Below are 21,704 nucleotides of genomic sequence, written 5' to 3' on the forward strand. Positions count from 1 at the left end.
TTTTTTTTTTTTAATATTATGGCAGTCAGAAAGAACATTAATCGTTTTTGTGTCACAGATCCTTTTGGCAATCTGGTGAAGCTTATGGATTCCTTTTCAGAAGCATGTTTTTAAATGTGTAATAAAATACAAAGACCAGTTATATTGAAATAGAACAGTTTTTTAAAATATATTGGAATCCAGGCTAAAAAATCTCATCAAAAGAATTTGAAATGTAGTCTAGACTATACTCATCTCTAGACTGGTCTCTATCCAACCTATGAGTGGACAGAGACCAAGCAGGCCAGAAGCAGGTGTCAGTCAAATAATGAATTTCAAAGTGAGGAAGGCAGGTTTACAAACTGAAATCTTCCCAACAATAGTTTGACTTGCTGGGATAAAGGTAGGTTTATATCCCCCTCCCCCTACCCAACCACTAAAAAGGTGGAGTACAACGCAATCATCCGTAGGTCTTGATTAAACAATTCCCACAGCAGGTCCACCATGCAGTCATTTCTGGCATGATATAGGTGTTTTTGAGTCCTTTGGGAGTTTAAGTCATTAGAATATCTGAACCTTGTGATCATCAAATGGTAGGAGTCACTGAACCTTGTGATTGTTCAGCAGGACACCAGAGTTAGGGTGGTGGTAACATCTGGTTCATTTAGTGGTTACAAGCACAGAAATCCAGAAATTGTTTAGCAAAGATAACTGCAGTATATCAATGAAATAAATCAGCTAAAGTTCCAGCTCTCAGGCCAGGGTCTTCTGGGGAAATGGGGAACCCCCTTTATCTAAACATATGCAGATAATTGATAAAAATCATTCATCACACTGATATCAATATGAAAATTATAGATCACTTGACAAATCCCTACTTTCAACTAAACATGTAATTATTTAACTTGGCTCTTTACAATAACATATTTTTTTAATTGCATGGACTTCTAGGAAGACAGTTGGAAAAACAAAAAAGCTAAAGGTTACTCTAATCTTCGCATCTTCTGCCTATTACATTGCTCAAACCCATCCCTATCCCATCAGTAAGAGAGAATAAAGGCAGAATAGGAAACAAGCAAACCCATCTCACTTTTGGGGAAAATATTGAAAAACAGAAGCAACTGAAACTTCCCCCAAATTACATTCCATCTTTTATTAGCTGGTACTGCTATCATCAGGTATGGTCAAATCTGGATAGTCCCTACAACTCCTCACAACCAAGGCTGTAGCTCAGCCTAGTCAGTCCTCTCATTCCCTAAGAATCCTCAACTACCTAGGGAAATTTCCCTTTATGGTGATAAATCAAATCTTCCCTCTTGAGAAATAAAGTGGCTTGGTTGGCTTTAAGGACTTACCCCTTTCTGACTATTCCCAGAACCTGTTAAAATTATATTATCCTCACATTTGTTCAATTATTTCCCATTTGATGGATTTTTAGTCCATAGATACAAAAATAGTTCTGATTTTATACATAGGTCCCTTGCCTGATCGAAGTCTCACTGAGTCAAAGGAAACATAATTTAACTGACCTGCAGTGTAAGTTATTTCCAAAATAGTTGAACCAATTTACAATTTTAATAGTGCACCGAGTATAGCTACATCCCATGTTGCCTCCAAAGATCCCTATTTTTTTCTTTGTAGTATCTTTGCCCAATTAGTGAATGTCTTAATGTGCATTTGATTAGTACCTTGGAGCTTCTTTTTTCATGTGGTTGACATGTATAGCTCTTATTTATAACAGTCTAAAATACCCATATTAGATACAGAAAATTTTGCTAGGTTTTTTAAATGGTTTTACTTTTAATTCTAAATGTTTTTGTAGAAAATTTCTAAAATTTTAATAAAAAATTTTGTCTTATGACAAATTATTATTTAGAAGAATTTTCCTCATCATCACAACTTATTAAAATTTTGGATACCTTTGGATATCTATATGGAGTCCATTTTGGCATATGGCAAAAAGTGTTGGTCTAAATCTAACTTCTGCCAGACTGCTTTTTACTTTGATATTTGGATACACTAAAATCTCTCCATTTTCACCAAAAAATACAAAAAACAAAAACCAAAAAAACCCCCAACCCAGATCTCCCAAACAACCCGCAAAACTCAAACCATTCATACACACATGCACGAAAGTTTCAAATTATTTACATTATATTTTATTTCAGAGAAAAAGTGCAATTAATAAAAAATATTTTAGCAGTACTTTCCCATTTAATATCACATTTAAGTCAGAAACTGTTAGCTAGTCAATTCTTAATATTCTTTGAAAAAAGTTGTTTCAATGATGACTTCTGTGGGCTTTCTTCCTCCTCGTTTAGTTAAGCCACTTTTGCATCATGAACTCAAAAGAATTCAATGTTAGTCTAAGAAAATATAAGGAGGAAAATAAACTTGCTACTGCAAAAGCATAACGCATTCCCAAGTCCACAAAGGTTTATCTGTAGATTGCCTACAACAGTTTCTTTTCTGTGCAGTTGACAATATATTTCTACAACTTTATTTGTAATTCAGGACATTTAAGACTTATCTGTTGCATTTATCAAATATATATATATACACACACACACATATATATATATATATTTCTTGTTAATATAAAATTAAACTATCTTAGAAAAATGAGTTCAAGTGATAGGCACAAAAATACTATATAGGGAGAGCCCCTGAACTGTTTTAAATCTTTGTGACTAGGCTTTGCCAGTCATTGTTCTGCTAAGTGCATATTGGTGGAAAAGTATATCCACCAACAGAGGTAGAACATGTTATAAAACAGATGGAATTACTATGGTATCAATAGTCCCTTGAAATCCTCACACCCAACCTATACTTATATGATTTGAAGCTCATACATTATAGAAGAGAAACAGAAGAATGAAAAATTAAATACTTCAAGCTGATGAATGCCAAACATCCTAGGAGCAAAAACAAAAACAAAAAACAAAAAAACTTTAAAACAATAGATTGCTTAAGTATGTCACTAGAAAAACAGGTATATATAATTGAAAAGGACAATGAGATGCAATAGCAGAGTTTTGACAAAAATATGAAATGTCAATAGCACAACTAGTGCTACTAAGGCCACTAACAAGATGCAAATAATTCAAATACAATGTCAAAGCCATTACTATTCTGACCACCCCTCCAAAAGCCAGTTCTCCACCCATGGCAGCTTTCTTTAGGCTAATTTACAGATTAAATTTATCCCACTAAATCACACAGGGATGATATTTTTACTTTCTACCTGACAAATTTAGGGAAAAAAGTCCTTATTGATAGATACAAGCTGCTATCTCTGTCCAATAAGCCTGAAAAATTCATCACAAGAACCATCCCAAGTCCATAGCTTTTATGAACCTAATAAATACTTGTTCTAAATATATTATACAGAGTTTCCAAGTTCCACTTATTCCATTAACACTGTATTATATTGGATCCTTCTGGAATGAAACATGTAACATCAAATCTTCAGACAAGTGAAGTGATTCCATAAATGCCAAAACAATTTCAGCCATTTTTAACATAAACATTCATCTCACTCCCTAGACTCTAAAATATCAAGCCTGAACATGGCCTTTAAAATTTTTTTTTCTGTTCACATAATGACTCTGAAATTAGCCTATAAAGTCATAGGCTTTCTACTAATAAGATGTGTAGGGGATGTAATGATGCCAGACAGGGTTATTCAGCCATTATCTCTTTTCCCTGCACTTGGTCAGTGGGTTTAAGACAAAACCCTTGCCCACTTCTAAATTAACTGTTGTAAAATCAATAAACAATATGGCCTACAATCATAATAACCATAATCTAAAGATAACCAAAGGCCTCTTATGCAATGAGAGTCCATACTTTTTTTCTTCTGGCAACCTATGATCAATAGTGGAGTTAATTGCAAATACAGAAATCTCATCATTCTACTAGCAATTTGTACATAATACCTGATGGCATTTCTAGGAAACAAGCAGGGGACTTTTGAATGTACTTCATTGCATGGTTGGGAAGCTGCTGATGGGGAAGTAGACATTTCTCACAAAGAAAAAAAACTCACAAATTTACATTCTACTTTAAAGTCACAATTTGTCTTTCTGATTTTAGATCTACCCATGATGCCTTAACCGAACAACCTACTTTTGCTTTATGTTGTTATTGGCTATTAAAAGTACCACAAACCTTAACTCTAATTTGATAAATGTTTACAGAAAAATGTGTTTAGCTTAGTAGTTTATAAACAGCATATAATCAAGAGCATTAGATCCAGAAAGGATTTTTTAAAATATTATTCAGATGAAGGTGATTAAGAAATATTTGTTTTAGATATGGCTTAGAAAAGATAACAGGTTACCTTTTCAAAGCATATTTATTGCTATGTGAATGGCACAGTTAAAGATTATTTCAACCTTGCTTTCCTTAAGTCAAAGAGAAGAAGGTATAAATGTCTCCAAAACCTAATCAAAATGCAAAATTTTCTCTTTAGAATTAATATTTGAAAATACTATATAAAATGTCCTTTTATTCAGATTAGCACTCAGTGGGAAATTAAAAGCTACTGTAGAAAATCTACTTTATCCAGGATTATCTGGCCTATCTGGAAATTTAACATTTGCTTTCTTACAGCTAGATTTTATTTTATTTTTATATTAGATCTACCTGTGATTTTAAAAGTATAAGGAATTCTAATGAAGACTCTCCTACTTAAGTTGTCAGGAAAATCTTTAAAAATCTTGCTTAGAATAATGAAAAAGTTAAACTGCTTGCCTTGGGATCACAAAGTTATTAAAGCATCAGAGGCACAAATAGAAAGGTTTTAACAAAGCATGCTCTGTGTACAACTTTTGCTGCAAAATCTTATCCTTTAGATAGCACTAACTATGTGCTTTTCCTAAGGAATTTTTTTCCCTTAAATTTAAAAACTCTCTGAAGAAAATTTTAAATCAGTTGAGAGGGATTTTTACCCCCACAGTTTTGGGATGTAAACTTCTAATGCAACTAAGTCCTAAGGGCAGGTTTAACTAATAAGTTAAATACTTCACAGTTTAAAAGATTTTTATAGATCAAAACCCAAAGCTCCTAAGTTTTATTACTTAAAAGTTCTACTCTTGACATTTCAACTATCTCCAGATTTTTTCAGGCTCATTTTAAAATTCGATAATCAAATGAGTCTGATGCTCAGTATGAAAAAGATGAATCATAATTTATCTACTCTACAAAGTGCAAAATAGCTTCAGCAGGTTAGAGACCACATCCCTATGCCCCTCCTCCCCAAAAGCTTATGGAAACCCTAGTAAGCCAAAAACAATCATAACCAACAACTACCAACATTTCTTAAAAGATGAGTTTATGGTTTCCTGAGATACATGATCAAATACTATCACAATCAAAACTAATTCTCAGGTCCAAGGGAAAACTAACTGCGCTCCTTCTAAATGATTTAGAAAATTGACCAAATTAGAGAGGATGTGGAGAACAAGGGAAATTAATACCTCTAATTAACTTGTATTATATCTTTCTTATTTCTTACTTCAATTTCCATTTGTATTTATCTTTTCTAATCCTAAATCACTTAGCACTCTAGCTAGATTCTTGATCCTCCTCCACCTACCTCCTCATCTGATAATCTATAGAAATAGGAACAGTGACTAAATATTTATTTTTAATACCTAAGTAGAACACAATTTCTTAATCTCTACATGGAAAATAATCCATTGCCAAAGACTCAAACTTAAGATGTTTTTATTCAGATTTAAATCCTTCTCCCCCCCCCCCCACTTTCCAACACTGTTACTCAATGGTTCTTCCCTACAAATGAAACCAATTTTTGCTCTAATTTGTGACTAGGATCAGGTTATTAAGTCCCAGGAACCCAAACATTATTAATAAATGATAAGATTATAATTTTTAAAAATCCAAAAACTACAGGAAAGCCTCATTGAAAATTGTTTTACAATGGTGCAGATAGAAGTAAACTTCAGCCCACTCTAACAAAACAAAGAATAAATCATATTTAGAATGAAAAAGATAGTGAAGGGAGGATAATTACTTACATTATGCCTTTTTTGAAAAAAGACAGATTCTAATTAATCCTCCCTCCCTCCACAAGGTCATTAACCTTTGAAATCATTCTTATTAGCTAGGTCAATCAAAAGATTGATGACATTATTAAACCAATATATCTATAAAGGATTCCTATTTCAGTCTTTTTTGCTGATTTTGTTCAGGCTTTTATCAGAATGAATCTAAAGTGAAGTTTACCTGTATCTAGAAGTAAAACAGAAAGCATGTAGATAAAAGCGATTGAAAAAAATTATATCTAAACAAGGGAATAGTGAATAAAATTCTCAGAATTGCTGTGCAAAACTTTTAAGTTTTAACCCTCGCCATATATTTTAGAATCCAAAACACAAATGTGAGAAATTATCTGCAACTTTATATAGGTTGAGTGTCTGTTCATGTATTCTAATGCTGTTTTGGTTTGGTTTTCTGTGAATATGATCACGTTTAAAAAAAATACAATGAATGTCTGAAAAGTCAATAGTTTTGTTTTTCCTGCCATTCTACATCTTACTCTTAATCCAAGGGAAAACAGTGACCTAATTTCATCTTTTTTACTTTTCTTTGATTATTTACTATTCTTAACTTTTTTGGGGAAAAAAAAAAGGTTCTTAGGCAAGAAACATGTAAATCATTTGAGGATGGTTAGATGTTAATCTTAAATCATAAATTAATTATTTAAAATCCCCAGCTAACCCTAATCTGACTTTTTTCTAACTGCAATACACTGAATTAGTTAAGTATTTCCTGCAAAAAAACAAAATCAAAGATTTTCTCATTAAGATAGTGGGCTTGAGATATCTTTCTCTAAATGGTTGGGATAAGTCTTATTGATCTGCTCACATTCTGTTTCCCTTAGCACATACTTAAAAGTATGACATTTCTCACCCTGTGTAATGGAACCTAATAGGTCCAGAGAAAAATTTAACTGATTATATTGGTATCACTAGCACTGTGTTGTATGCAATTAGCTAATTAATCACAACTTATTTAAGAAGGCTTTTTGTACTGAAGACAAGGTTGTGCTAGAGAATTTAAAAAAAAAAAAAGTACAATTCAAATGTTCTTTAAAAAGTCATGCAAGTGAAACTAAATGTACAGTATGGAATGGGACACCAGGCATTACTAATGATGATATTATTTGCCACAATTTAATTTTGTTTAAAATTTCTCAAGCCATAAAAGGAAAACACTGTCAAGTGTGGGGCCCCCAAAAGAATCAAACCCCTAGGTTGTTCACTACTTAAATTGAACTAAAACTATCTAGACAAGAATGTACTTTCAGAAAGCATCAATAAAACTGGCAAATTTTCACGTGGTCTTCCTTTGATTGAATCCTTTTACATATGTACAAAACATAAATGGAACTGAAAACGAAAATCATTTAACATCTCACTAATTTTATGATCTGGTATCTTTTGGATAACATGTACTCATCTTTTCAGCTAAGATTTCATCGACCAATTACAGCACTCACTGTTGTAGGACTTTGTAGGGTACTTTATATACAAATAAAGTGATCTCATGAAGACCCTCCATACTGATAATACAGTACATAATATATACAAAGTGGATTTCTACAATATAAAACCAAAAACTCTTACCCAAAAGGTCTTTATGAGAAGGGCAATCCATGCAATCAATCAGTGGAAGTTTATAAATTAAAAACCAACATCTACAATCTATACATAATATACAAATGGTTATGCACTTAACTATTGTATGTGTCCCACAGGAACAAATTGCCATGGGAAAATACTGCTGCATTTTCATTTGCTGAACAAATGAAAAGAGCCCAAGAAATGTTACGGGAAATCTGTTAAACATAATGATGGCAAAATGATAGTTATGGTTATTATTATTGTTTTTGCATTTCATCTTTCATGAGACTTGTCCATAACATCATGTAAAAGCATGTTAACTTCACTGAAGAAAAAAAAAAAACCCAAACAAAACAAACAGAAAAACCCCAACAAACCACCTTGATTCTGTTCCATCTCATTTGAGATGCCTCATCAAAAAAGACTTCTTTGCTCTCAGGCACAACAAATCCAAGCAGGAAATGGAGTGTCAAAACCAGTAATAGCTCTACAAGGAATTTGACTTTCAAATAAAACATTTTCAATTTCACTTACTTAAAATGTCACTTTACATAAAGTACTGAAGAAATAAAAATGTTTTCCATTTAGGAACATTTGATTTCAGTCTTTCCTCATGTTTTAGTAAAAATCTTGCTTGAAATACTTGAAAGATGATGCATAGCAGCAAATGAACAAATACTTCACATGGAAAAAAAAAAAAGCAATCCCACAAAATTTTAAAAATTGAATGTACATCATGATATATTTCTCATGGTTAAAAAGATCTACCCTGCAAATATTCAGTCTCTAAATTCTAAAATTTTGTTCATGGAATGTTTTAGAGTGGCCATCCTCAGTTAACAAAAACTGTGATATTAAAGAACTTTTATGTTAAAATAAGGAATTCCTAAGTAGAACTTTCATGGGGTGGTGATCTCCACCGAGATTGTAGATTTTTCATTATGCAGTTAGTCATGCTACCCAGTTTTTCTTGCATTTCAAAAAGTTGACTTCCTGAATAATTATGCAGGTCTTCTGAATTTAGCTGAAGAGCAAGAGCACTGATCTGGGCCACAAGATTTCTGGTCTGCTGACCATCTGAGACTGGCTCAATTAAATCTATGAGAAAACAAAACAGAATAAATCAATTGGCATCCTAATTAAGCAAAGAATCACATCATTTACTGAGTATTTAATGAACCTTAAAATCTTAAAAACTAGCTTTTTCTATTACTAGTAAGCACTTCCAAACCAAGAGATTAAAAAATTTACAAATACAATTTTAGTTATATAAAATTTAGGACAGCAACAAATCAATCAAAGGAGTACCAAAGAAGTTTACAATTTTTTGATAACTCCAATCATGTTTTACATTTGCCTCTAAAATGGTTGTTTTATAAATCACCTTACCAAATGGTCTACAGAACAATCACGTACAGGACAAAAAATGAGAAACCAAAAGCAAAAAGGCACACAAATCAGTGCCATTTGAAAATACTGTTACCATTACTTCAGTTTTGCTCTATTTCATGTTTTACCCTCCATCAAGAATAAAGACCTAACAGTACTTCCTTTGACAAGATCAATCTCTAGTATTTGGTTGGAGGTGCAGAAGTGATGCAATTTAAAAAAAAAAAAAAAGTCAAGCTTTAAATTACAATGGCACAGAAATAAGGAGAAATATACCTGAAGCAAATGTTTCTTCATCAGGAGAAATGGGTTTACTTTCCATTCCATTTAATGATTTCTCTGAAACCTCAATAAGAGTAATTTCTTCTAGTCCTCGAGATTTCATCTTGATAGACATACATACGTACATAAATTAAAAAAAAATCAAATATAACTTTTAAAAATAAGAAATTGAAATAAAACATGAAAAATATTTTTCAACTTAAATTTTCTTAGCTAAAAAAGGAACTTGTATAGCAGCAGTAAAGCACAGGTTCAAAGGTACATAAGAGGGAGCAGGTATATACATATAAGGCATGGGTTATGAAGCAGAACTATAACGAGCAACAATCCTGAATGACCACACAAAACTCTCAATGCGATGGCCACACACACACACACACACACACACACACACACACACACACACCCCTACCCAAACCCCCCAAAAAACAACTGAAAGATTACTATTTACCTCCAAAAAGAGAGATTTGTTCAAGATACACAGAGATACACATTTACGGACATGTCCAATTTGGAAATTTGGTTTGTTTGACAATGCATGTATCTTGGACTGGGTAGTATTTAGATAGGAAGGGGGAAAAACTGATTAAACATCTTAAAAGAAAAGCTTTGGGAAAAAAAAAAAAAGCTTTGAAAGAGTCATGACTTTGCTTGCCATCTACAGGAGGGAGTGGGGGGAAAGAGGAGAAAATATGAAACATAAGGCTATGCAAGGGTCAGGGTCAATGTCAAATTATCCATGCATATGTTTTGAAAATAAAAAGCTTTAAAAATTGAGAAAAAAAAAGTGTCATGACTGTAATATGACCAGAGCACCAATGAGACATATATCCAGCTATTTCCAATAGCTTATCAAGATCAAGACTGGAAAAAAACAAAAACAAAACACCTCCTCCAATGGATTGATTTTCCTTGACTATGCTTACTGGCTATAAGGATTTTCCCCCCACCCCCAATAGTAGGGAAAATAAGCAAAAATGTTGTTGTCTCCCCTCCCCCCAAGAAATTATTGAATCATTCTAAAAAAGGCAAAGAAAACAGACAAAATTATTACAAATGTATTTTCTAAATTTAAGTCTTATTTAAATTTGAATTCCCGTACAATGAGCTTTCTTAAGCATTATTATATAATGATCAGTAAAGTTTAAAAACAAACTTATTTTTACCTGCTGTTCATGATATACTCTGAGAGCCTTTCTAACATTGGAAACTTTTGGAGAACGGATAGGGAGAGTTTTTATTTCAGTTACTGTCAGAGTGCTCAGATCACCAATTGTTTTAATATTCTTTGCTCTAATGAGCTGCCCCAGGCCTCTTGCCCTGAACAATAGAAAATCAGAAAGAAAGTCAACTTATAAAATGCAATTTTACATTACATTTTTATTTTTCATCTCAATATTATCCAAAAAGCTTTTCCCATTTTAGTTCACTCATAACTCCAAACCAGTTTTTCTTCACAACATTATTACAACTTATTTTAATCCACTGACATGAAAACAATTTTTCCTATTCAAGTGGAAAACTGTGTCATGTATTTTTTTCCTTCTAAATCACTATCCACTGTCACTTGCAGCTATCAAGACAAAACTTTTGTCTCATTCAGGCATTTTTGGGGTGGGATGAGGTGGGGAAAACATTACTATAAGGAATAATAAAATGTAACTCTAGGATTCATAAAACATAACTTAACGAGTATTCTAGGATACAGAAGTATCATAATTTCTCTTTGAAACTCTGGATCTTGTGAATTTGATGTCTATTTTTTCCTGAACATAGATGAGATGCCAGCGATGTAGTTCAAGCAAATAATCAAAGCAGAATTACTTTTCAACTTAGTTCTTCACTGTAGTCAAATATTTCAAATTTTTTTTACAAAAGATGCAAGACTTCCTAACAAATAAAAGGTCCCAAGTGAATGTTAAACTGTTCACTATCTTTGGTATGCTCAAGAGGATTTAATACTTATAAAATGAGTAGCTCAGCAGTTTTGGGGGGAAATTTGTTTTTAATGAAATCAACATTAGAATGAGTCAGATTCTTTCCCTAGGTCCCAATCTTCCTTTGCAAAAATAAAAGTAGTGAGGACAATACTTTTCCTCCCTCACCAATCGCAGCCTGGAATCACCAAAAAAAAAAAAAAAAAAAAAAAAAAAAAGCATCTTTAGCACAATACAGAGACCTGATTCCTTTTTAAGAACAAAGCAGGGCAGTGGATGGCGCAGTGGATAGAGCACTAGCCTTGAAGTCAGGAGGACCTGAGTTCAAATCTAATCTCAGACACTTAATAATTCCTAGCTGTGGGACCCTGGGCAAGTCACTTAACCCCAATTGTGTTCATTTTGTTAATTGGGTCCACCTCTTAATTACCCATTTGTGTTTTTTTTTTTTTGAAAAAGACAATGGAGTAGTTTGCCTTTTCTTTCTATAGCTTATATTTACAGATTAGGAAACTGAGGCAAATGGGGTTTAAAGTAATTTGCCCAGCATCAGACAGCAAGGAGGTATATGAGGCCACATTTGAATCCAGGAAGATGGGTTTTAGCTTTATTCTTTTTTTTTTGCTGAGGCAATTGGGGTTAAGTGACTTGCCCAGTGTCCCAATCTATGTTAACTTTACTATTGGTGATTTTGATTATATCACTCACCACATGTTTGAAGTAATCTGAGGTAAAATAATGTCAACCGGTGCTCCACAGTTCACCAAGGCTGGGTAAATACTTTCATTAGAACACTGAGGGGATTCTTTGGTCATTTCAGCAATCTGAACAATCAGATAAATTGTTAAATAAGGATTACATCACTGAAAAGGAATATATAAAGTTACATGAAAACTAAAGAAGTCTTACTAAACACTTCTTTGAGCTCTTAAATTTAGGGCTACGTGATCCTGGGGACAGAAATCCTTTGGTTGGAGTGGTATTATGCTAGATAGAAAAAAAGGAGAAAAAACTCACTCAGAACCCTAAATAACTATAACATTCAAATTGTAAAGTTTAAAATAGGTATTTTACAAAATGTTCAGTACCCTTATGAAAAATTAAATATCATTTAATCCATTTAGAACAGTTCAGTATCCTTTTTTTTTTTAATCTTACCATATTTTGAAAAAACAAACAAAAAACATTGTAAGTCAAAAGATAGCTTATAGGTACACTTATAGGTACAATTATATTACGCCCAAAGAAAGAATACTTTGATATATTTTTAGATACTAGTGGCTTACCTTGGATTGTGTAGTAGGAGAACTTTTAAGACTTTTAGCTGTTGAAGAATTATTTGAAGAATGAGAAGAATGTGATCTAACAACAGGGCTTCTCCTATCAATATCATCTGCCAATCCTTCCTGGTAAATTGGATCTGCAAATGAAACTCGTCGAACCTAAAATAAATAGTTATCTAATGAAATCCATTCTACTTAACCTTATAATGTTAACTTTTAACCCCCTTCCCTCCAACCTCTTCTCCCATGATCAATAACTAGTTTATTTCATCAGTACCTAAATGGCAATTTACAAGCTAGCAGTTACTTCCATGACTACTACTGATGAATATTAAATGGTTAAGAAATAGTATAATATTCATACTACATTGAGAAGCATACTGAATCCAAACATTATTTCACATTTAAACTACTGGGTTCATGACTGGCCATTTTCCATAGACCTCTGAAATCAAACAATTTGGTGGTGATAAACAAACCATACAAAGAACTTCCTACTACAACATATTTCATTCTTTCTTTTAAAGATGACAGCTGTTCATCATTAAGTATGAAATTCCATGCAAGTGGCTTTACTTGCTCAAATTTTTATTTGAATAAAGTACAAAAATAGTAGTGAGTAATGAAATGTATCTGTACATTAAAAAACTGTGATGCTTACCTACCAATTGAAATTAAAGTTTCCTATTTTATATTAAGAGTCTACAAATCTCTACTTTCAGGATCCTCCATTCCTCTTATAGCTGATTATCCATATTATTCCCAGCCTCAGGGAAAGATTGTAGGCACAAAGGACACTTTTAACAAAATCTCAAATGTTAAAATTTCCTCTAGTAAGATTACAAACTCTGAAATGTGCCTAACATCCAGTCATACCTATTTCTACTTTCTAACCATATGCCTCTAGTAAATTTGGACAATACTACTTATGCTAAAATTTTCACCATGGTTTTTCCCAACTGCTCATTTGTGTCCTATTTCTTCTCTTAAGAAGTCTTTAAATTTGTCCTTTGTATTATCTTTTATTCACCTTACTCTGTAAATTTGTGTATTTGTATAGACAGGTAACAGCGGTTCTTATTTTTGATTGCTTTTTTGAATTTTGTCTTGCATTTCTGTTAATTATTCCTATATCTGTTTTGTCTGTTACTTAGTTTAGTGATAAATAGGTAGTTTTGATTAGTTTTACAAGATTCAAGGCAAAAAGACCCAGTTCCCACATGTTAATCTTTCAAGCATCATCTACACATTCAAATATCAAAATCAATATATGAATTAGAAAAGCAGTTGGTCAGAGGGACACCTAATTTACTTCCTATATTAGTAGTAAGCTAGTCTCTTATTTCAGTCTTCTAGTAGTGTTATTGTCTGAATAATTTGGGGTTGAGGGAATTTGGATGGAAAATTCAACCCTTTCATTTTATAGATTAAGAAATGGAGGTCCTGAGAGGTTGTCACTTGTCCAAGGTTTAAAAAAAAGTCCCAGAGTTATAAAGTGTCAAAAGTGTAAAAAGTACTTTTCTAATCAATACCTATCAATCAAGCATTTTAATAAGTAACTACCATATATCAGATGCTTTCCCTCTTGGGAAAAATATGCATATATTTAAATATGTAACCAAAAAAACTTTCCCCACCTTTTTTGGGGGGGAGATGAGAAAAAAGTCAAGAAAGCATCTATGTGCAATGTAATACTAGAGATAAGCTTTGAAAAATGAGATTTTAAGAGAAGTGAGGAAGAAGTATAACTTGTAGGCAAAAGAAACATCATGTTAAAAAGTAGAGGCCACATGGTTGGATCATATAATTAGCTTTGTAAAGTAGGTATTGAGCTTTGAAATGACATGATGTGACTTGCAATAGTATAAATTTAGGTATAGCATAATCTCTGCCATTGAAGCTTTGTCAAGGGAAACAGGGTAATAAAAATACCCAAACAGATATATAACACACAATAAACATATTTAAAGTGCTACAAACCTGACTGTTACAAGGAGTCAAAGATGTTAAAGGGGTCCCCTAAACTTGTCTTTTTGAACTGCCATATTTTCTAGAAACACTGGACCCAGAGCATATGTTGGTCCATTAGTCTGAAACACAATCCTCAATAAATTGAAGATGAAGAGAACAATCAACAGCAGAACCCAACAAAATAATACAAGCATGGCTCAAAATTTAAGAAGGAACCTTTCAGATTTATGATTAGAGAAAGAATTCTAAAGCAAGAAGGAAAATAAAGGATAAAAAATAAGACAATTCTAAGAAAATAAAATTGTAATTGTCATACAAAATCAATAGAACTGAAACCAGGAAAATTCTTGATTATGGAAAAACTTTTACATTAAAAAGTCTGTTACCTAAGACAGAGAAAACTGAAACAAGCAATGAGCAATGCCTAAAAAGGTCAATAAAACACTTTTTAAAAATTGCATAGAAGAAGACATAGGTGCAGAAGGAATCACAGGTAAGTAGGACATTTATAAAAGTAATGTGCTTTTTCTTCATTCACCAATTGATAAATGGTCAAAAGATATGAACAGACAATTTTCAGATGAAGAAATTAAAGCCATTTCTTAAATCACATGAAAAAAATGCTCTAAATCACTAATGATTACAAATATAAATGAAACTCTGAGGTACCACCACACCTCTCAGATAAGCTAAGATGATAGGAAAAGATGATAAATTTTGGAGGGGATGTGGGAAAACTGGGACACTAATGCATTGTTGATGGGGTTGTGAAATAATCCAACCATTCTGGAGAGCAATTTGTAACTATGCTCAAAGGGCTATCAAACTGTGATTTCGATCCTTTGATCCAGCAGTCTCACTACTGGGTTTTTTACCCAAAGAGAAAATTAAGGGAGAGGGAGCCCCATGTGCAAAAACATTTGTAGCAACTCTGTTTATAGTACCAAGAAACTGGAGATTTGAGTGGATACCCATTTAGTTGTAGTACATGACATTGTTCTATAAGAAATGATGAGCAGGCCGATTTCAGAAAAGCATGCAAAGATCTATATGAACTGGTATGAGCAAAGTGAACAGAACCACAAGAAAACTGTATATTGGTGGACTTGGCTCTTCTCAACAATGTTCAGTGATTCAAAGCAATTCCAATAAATTTGTGATGGAAAGAGCCATCCACATCCAGAAAGATTACTACAAAGACTGAATGTGAATCACAACATAGCATTTTCACCTTTTGCTTTCTACCCCCCCAATGCTTTTCTCGTGTTCCCCCTCCCTCTCCTTTCGATGTGATTTTTCTTGCACATGACAAATACTGTGAAAAAAGATTTGGTGTCAAGAGTACATGCAAGTACAACTAATTGGTAGTACTGTTATAAATGCCAAGTAAAAAAATTGATCTATACTAAAAATGTATAGTTTGCTTCAACAACAATACTGTATGAGGATGTATTCTGATGGAAGTGGATATCTTCAACAAAGAGAAGATCTAATTCAGTTCCAGTTGATCAATGATGGACAGAAGCAGCTACACCAAAGAAAGAACACTGGGAAATGAGTGTAAACCGTTTGCATTTTGTTTTTCTTCCCAGGTTATTTTTTACCTTCTGAATCCAATTCTTCCTGTGCAACAAGAGAACTGTTTGGTTCTGCACACATATGTTGTATCTAGGATATACTATTAACATATTTAACATGTATAAGACTACTTGCCATCTAGGGGAAGGAGTGGAGGGAAGAGAAAAAAGTCAGAAGTGAGTGCAAAGGATAATGTTGTAAAAAATTGCCCAGGCATATGTTCTGTCAATAAAAAGTTATAATTTAAAAAAAAAAAAAGAGAAAAATGTATAGTTTGCAGGAATAGGGAGTTTATGGTTCTACTGTATTTATTCAGAACTCTTCTGAAGTACTATTTTCAGTTCTGGGCTCTGTGTTTCCAAGAAAATGTAGATAAGCTAGAGAATGTTTATCATCACAGAGGACAGTGAAAGTTTTCAAATTTCTGTCATACAAAGGCAGGTCTGAATAACTGATCATCTTTAGTTTAGATAAAAGAAGGCTTAAGTGGTCATGACTACTCTCTATAGGACTGTCAGCAGAAGAATAAGACTTGGGTTTTTTGGACCTACCTACCACAAGAATAAAAAGTGGTAGATTGCAAACAGAAAAATCTAGATATGTCAAGAAAAAAAAAAATCTCTTAACAATTAGAGTTGTTCCAAAATAGAAATAGCTGCTTCAATTGGTATCTTGGATATCTTAAAATAAAATGATTTCTTTTGCATTAAGAGGGTGGAATATAGTCTCTGAGGACCCTTCAAAATCTCAAATTACTCAATGAATTCTCCCAGCAAAATAATATACCCAGGTTTATGGTGCAATGTGTTAATAGAGCTCAACTATTTCTGATTTTAAGGCTCATCTTGTGTCCTGCCAATTTTCAGCATGTCACAGATAACCATTTTTAAGTTCTGCATTTACAAGCTATGCTTTATATCTTCACTTTTGCTTTGTCCACCAAAAGCTTCAATGAGGTACTTTTCTGCTTATAAAAAAAAAAAAAGAAAATCAATTACACTCTAAACTACTAAATTAAAATTAATGATTCAAAGTAAAGTATTAAGTTGTGAACTAAAGCAAACAAAGCAGGGTGATACTGGATTATATAATACTTTGTAAGTTATTAGGCTATAGAAATCTCAAATAACCCGACAAATGTAGATGAACTGCCAAAAACCTCAAAAAATTCTCAAAAGTTTTTGGCATTCAACACTTTGCCCGAGTAGGCTATAAGATCTAGAAACATAGGATTTAGACATGAAAGAACACATACTTAGGTAGAAACTACCCCTTCTTTTATACCCAAGAAAGTTGATGCTCAGAAATATGAGCTAAGATCAAAAATGTAATTGGCAGAACACAGATTTAAACCCCAGTCTTCTGGTTTCATTGCTCGTGCTTTTTCTAGTATGCTATACTGAGTTCTAAAACATTAACAAAAATGTAGGAATGAATTGTAATGAGATTCTGCTTGTCTTCCCGAGTCAAAAGGTACTTTTTTTTTAAAGAGTAATTACTATTAGTCCATTGATCTTCACTTTCTCATTACAATGGAACAGTGTAGGGTGAAGTAACTAACTAAGTGTAGTTCCTTATGGGTAAAAATCCTATGACATGCTTATTAGAAAAAAGTATGGATACGTATTACACAAATTTATGTATAGGCCCATACCTATGTACCCAATAAAAGTCAATTTTTACTGCCTACCTTATTAAGAGGTGATGGAGCCTCATCATCTTGTTGTCTTTTTATTCCTCTCTTCAAAATGCTGGTAGAGGGAGAAGCCAAAGGAGACCATATACAGCGTGTCTGCACACCACTTGGACTATCATTTACAGACTGAATGTCTATTCCCCTTAACTTTTGAGGAGACACATTACTTTCTTCTGTAATATGCTCGGAAACATTTACAAGTATTTTTGATGGTTCTTCCACTTTCTCTGAGGTATCCTGAATTTTCTCGAAAATTTCACTTTCTGCCTCAACATAATCTTGATTTAACTTAGGTTCTTCAGTGTCAGCAATGTCTGCTTTTACCTCTTTTGATGTTCCAGATTCTGCTTTTGCTTCTGAAGTATTCAATTTCTCAAGGATCTCTAACACACCAGTTTCAGCAGTTGCATCAAATGGTATGGCTTGGGTATTACCAATCTCAGCCTTGGTATCAGTAAATGTTTTGGCTTGGGCATTATCAGCTCTAGCCTCTAGCTCAGTTGTTTCCCTGTTTGCCATGGCACTTTCCTCAGCTATGTCTATCTCCATCCTCACCTCAGGGACATCTGCATCAGCACTTGACTCAAACTTGTCTGTCTCAGCCACAGTAACAGTTTCATGCTTTATGTCTGCTTCAGGATGTGATTTTACTTTTATTTCAAGCATATTATTTCCAAAACCAGCATTTTTTATTTCTAAGTGCTGACTTATTTCTTCTTTTAATGAAGTTACTGATTGTGCTCTGCTCACTTCTAGAACAGATTTCTGTTCAAAATTATCTTGAGAATTATCAATTGGTTGATCAGAATCGATGTTATCGGCCTGATTGGAAAGTTCTTGCACAAGGTCTGTTTCATCATTAATAATGACACAAGTTTTGATTTCACAGTTTTCTCTTTCCAAAGGAGGATGATCCTCAAAATTAGAATTTTCTTTCAATTCATTTTCTGAGACAGTCATTGAATAATTCAAAGCCTCAATCTCTTTACTGTGAAGTAATGGTACAATAGCAGTACAAGATTCCTTTAAAGGTTTTATTTCTAAGGTTGTAGCCAAACAAGAGGTTTCCAAAGGACACTCGGTGGCCTGCAAACCTAGCTTTTGTGGTTCATTCATTTTTATATCACAATTATCCATATTTTTTAATGAAGTAAAGAATTTTTCCTGTAGTTTTGACTTTTCCCCACAACAATCACAGCTCTTTGATCTTCTCACCCTCCTACTTCTTTTGTGAAGACATTCAATTGACTGTGAAGCTTTTTCAGAAAGCAAAGACATATCAGATGTATCTGATACATCTCCTCCTGGAGAAATAGCACTATTGTCCATGGAATCTTGTTTATGAAGTTTTTTATTTATATTTCTAGTCCTTAAAATTAACTCTGGCACACTAGAGTTTATAACAGAATCTTCTGCAAATGTGCCAGTTTTGCTTTTCTCCTCATTTGTGTTCTCTGTATCACTAGAAATTTCTGATGTGTCTATAGATACTATAGAATCATTAATAATTGTAGAGTTCTGTTCATTGTTCATATCAGAAGTTTGAGATGGCAATCTTATCTCCACATCCAATTCAGAACTTGTTTCGCCTTCATTTTTCCCTTCACTTTTAGTTTCAGAGCCTAAACAATCCTTATTTGCTATTTTTCCCTTAGTGTTTTCATTTTCAATATTACTACCCTTATTTTTCCATTTTCCAGATCGTTTTTTATTAGAAATTTCTTCTTTAGTCTCTGAACTATCAGATTCAGAATTTTCAATGCTAGAAAGTAAACCTTGAGATGCTCTTCTTGTCTGATATCTTGTTCGTCCTCTTAATGGTTTTTGTGAGGACTTATCTGAACTACAATCCTGAAAATCATCAACATTTGACTTAATACTCTCAAATTCAGGTTTTAATTTGTTAACTTCAGTGTTAGTTTGTTCTGAAGTCTTTTCAAATACATTGCTTGTTTTCTTACTTAAATTTTCTTGTTCACCCATATTTTTTTCAGAAATTGGTTTCTGTTTTTGCGATACATCATCTTTTATTTGTGATAGCTTCTTCTGAACAGACTTCTCCTCTTCCTTTCGCCTTTCTTTTTTTTCTTGATTGTTTTCTTTATCTTGTTTATCTGGCGTACATTCTATCTCTGATCGTCGTCTTGAAGATCTTCTAAGTGTTTTTTGATTAGATGACACTTGCATATGGCCATCATCATTAGATATTTGGTCTGTTGTAGGTATTACTTCTGGAGGTGTATTTTCTTTAGATTCTAAATTATTTCCTAAATCATTTCCTTCGGTAGTATTTTCTACCATTTCAAGATTTTCTACAGGATGCTTAAACTTTACTTCTTCACATTCCAACACTTTAGCTTGAGAAGGAATGTCCTCGGTATCCTCCTTGTGATCCAATGAGTCAGCCAACTTATTTTCTACAGGCATTATAGAACCACCAGATTCTTGGGAATTTTTTTCTTGTTCTGACCTTAACAGCTTAGGTCTTTTACTTCCTATATGTTCTGTTTTATTTGGTCTTCGAATTGTTTTTTTGGTTCCACTCATGACTTTTTCTCTATCAGGTTTTGAAATATTTATTTCTTTGGTCTTAATTTTCACTGAAGTACTTGCTATATCCACATTTTCTTGATTCTCTGACACTGAAACAGCTCCTGATACAGTATTCAGGATAGAAGGACTAAAGGGTCTACTTTCTGATGTATCAAATTTTTCCAGAGTAATAAAGGACTGTCTTCGACTTACAGGTCCACTAGAAACTGAGTTATTACTGGTATTTAAGGGACTTTCATTGATACTTGTGTTTTCTCCTGAAGGCTCCTTTGATGCAATTTTAGAAGCATTTTTTTCAATGTGTTTTTTAATATTTAATAATAAATTGTTCTTTTCATGGCAACTTTGCATCTTATGTTTTGGGATAGAGGGTTTTTCAGGATGCTTCTCAATACTATCTACTATGATATCTTCAGTATTATTCTTTTCATCGACATTCTCTTCTTCCTGTACAGAAAATAAAATTCAAATTATCTTACTATGAAAATTATGGTCTTTCTCAAAACTTTAATCGATACCCCCCCAAAATCCCACCCTTAAAATTACAAGTATTGTAAAAGTAATCACTTACTAATTCAAATTTTGCTAAGACGTATCTATCTAAAGTTCCCTTATTTTTAAAATAGTGAAAAAATTTGCTTAAGTGGCATGGATAAGTGTTCCATAACTATAAGTTATGCTACTATTACTAACACATGGCAACAATATGCTATTATTATATGTTCTACTTTATTTCTACTCTATGAATAACAGAAAAATTCCACTAAGTAGTTGGTAGATTTAGATCTAATGAACATTAAGGATAATGATTATGAGTCCTATAAACAACGATTATACTATCTCTTTTAGAATAAAGGGAATATTAAGATATAAATATTAATGGCAAATAAGTTGTGAAATTTCCCAAATAGTTATACCTTCATGATAATATTTGATTCTTCCTTTGATTCTTCAGTTAAACTTGGATTTTCCCTATAGTAAATAAATATTCAAGTTATAAATTTGTTGGAAAATTACCCATACATATGTTTGTAAATAAAAAGCTATAATATATATTTTTAATAAAATAAAAATTAAATAACAAAAATTAATTTGTTGGGCATTTTTTGATTCAAAAAATCAGAAAAGATTTTATGAAAGGCTTATGCTAGTTCTTATTACTTACATAGTTTCTTCTTGAGTATGGCAAGAAAAACCATCTTGTGATACATCCAGATTGTTATACAAAGTAGGAATATCACTTCTGTAAAGCAAATCATTTTATAATTAAATGAAGAATGTTCAATTAATATTACACTAAACTTTCCAAAGAAATGTCAAAACAAAAGTATAAATTCTCTTTGTTCTACAAGCAAATTAATAAACCAGCAATCTGTTACATTATAGG

General features: G+C 32.7%; 1 protein-coding gene across 2 annotated transcripts in view; it reads right to left on the minus strand.

Moving 5' to 3' along the window:
- Window positions 1–2,115: 2,115 nt before the first annotated feature.
- RIF1 (replication timing regulatory factor 1) overlaps window positions 2,116–21,704 on the minus strand; it is a 51,893-nt gene continuing 32,304 nt past the window's right edge. Inside the window, exons 27-35 of one of the 2 annotated variants that reach the window (XM_051986442.1) lie at window positions 21,483–21,560; window positions 21,235–21,289; window positions 17,759–20,764; window positions 12,523–12,678; window positions 12,146–12,223; window positions 11,945–12,060; window positions 10,466–10,619; window positions 9,294–9,402; window positions 2,116–8,726 (exon numbers count right to left, since the gene is read on the minus strand). In XM_051986442.1, the coding sequence (XP_051842402.1) occupies window positions 8,515–8,726; window positions 9,294–9,402; window positions 10,466–10,619; window positions 11,945–12,060; window positions 12,146–12,223; window positions 12,523–12,678; window positions 17,759–20,764; window positions 21,235–21,289; window positions 21,483–21,560 (3,964 nt within the window). In that variant the 3' untranslated portion in view covers window positions 2,116–8,514. The remainder of the gene's footprint in view (window positions 8,727–9,293; window positions 9,403–10,465; window positions 10,620–11,944; window positions 12,061–12,145; window positions 12,224–12,522; window positions 12,679–17,758; window positions 20,765–21,234; window positions 21,290–21,482; window positions 21,561–21,704) is intronic. The other variant, XM_051986443.1, reaches the window with a different exon arrangement.

This window comes from Antechinus flavipes, chromosome 3 (genome assembly GCF_016432865.1).
Source record: "Antechinus flavipes isolate AdamAnt ecotype Samford, QLD, Australia chromosome 3, AdamAnt_v2, whole genome shotgun sequence".
Taxonomy (NCBI): domain Eukaryota; kingdom Metazoa; phylum Chordata; class Mammalia; order Dasyuromorphia; family Dasyuridae; genus Antechinus; species Antechinus flavipes.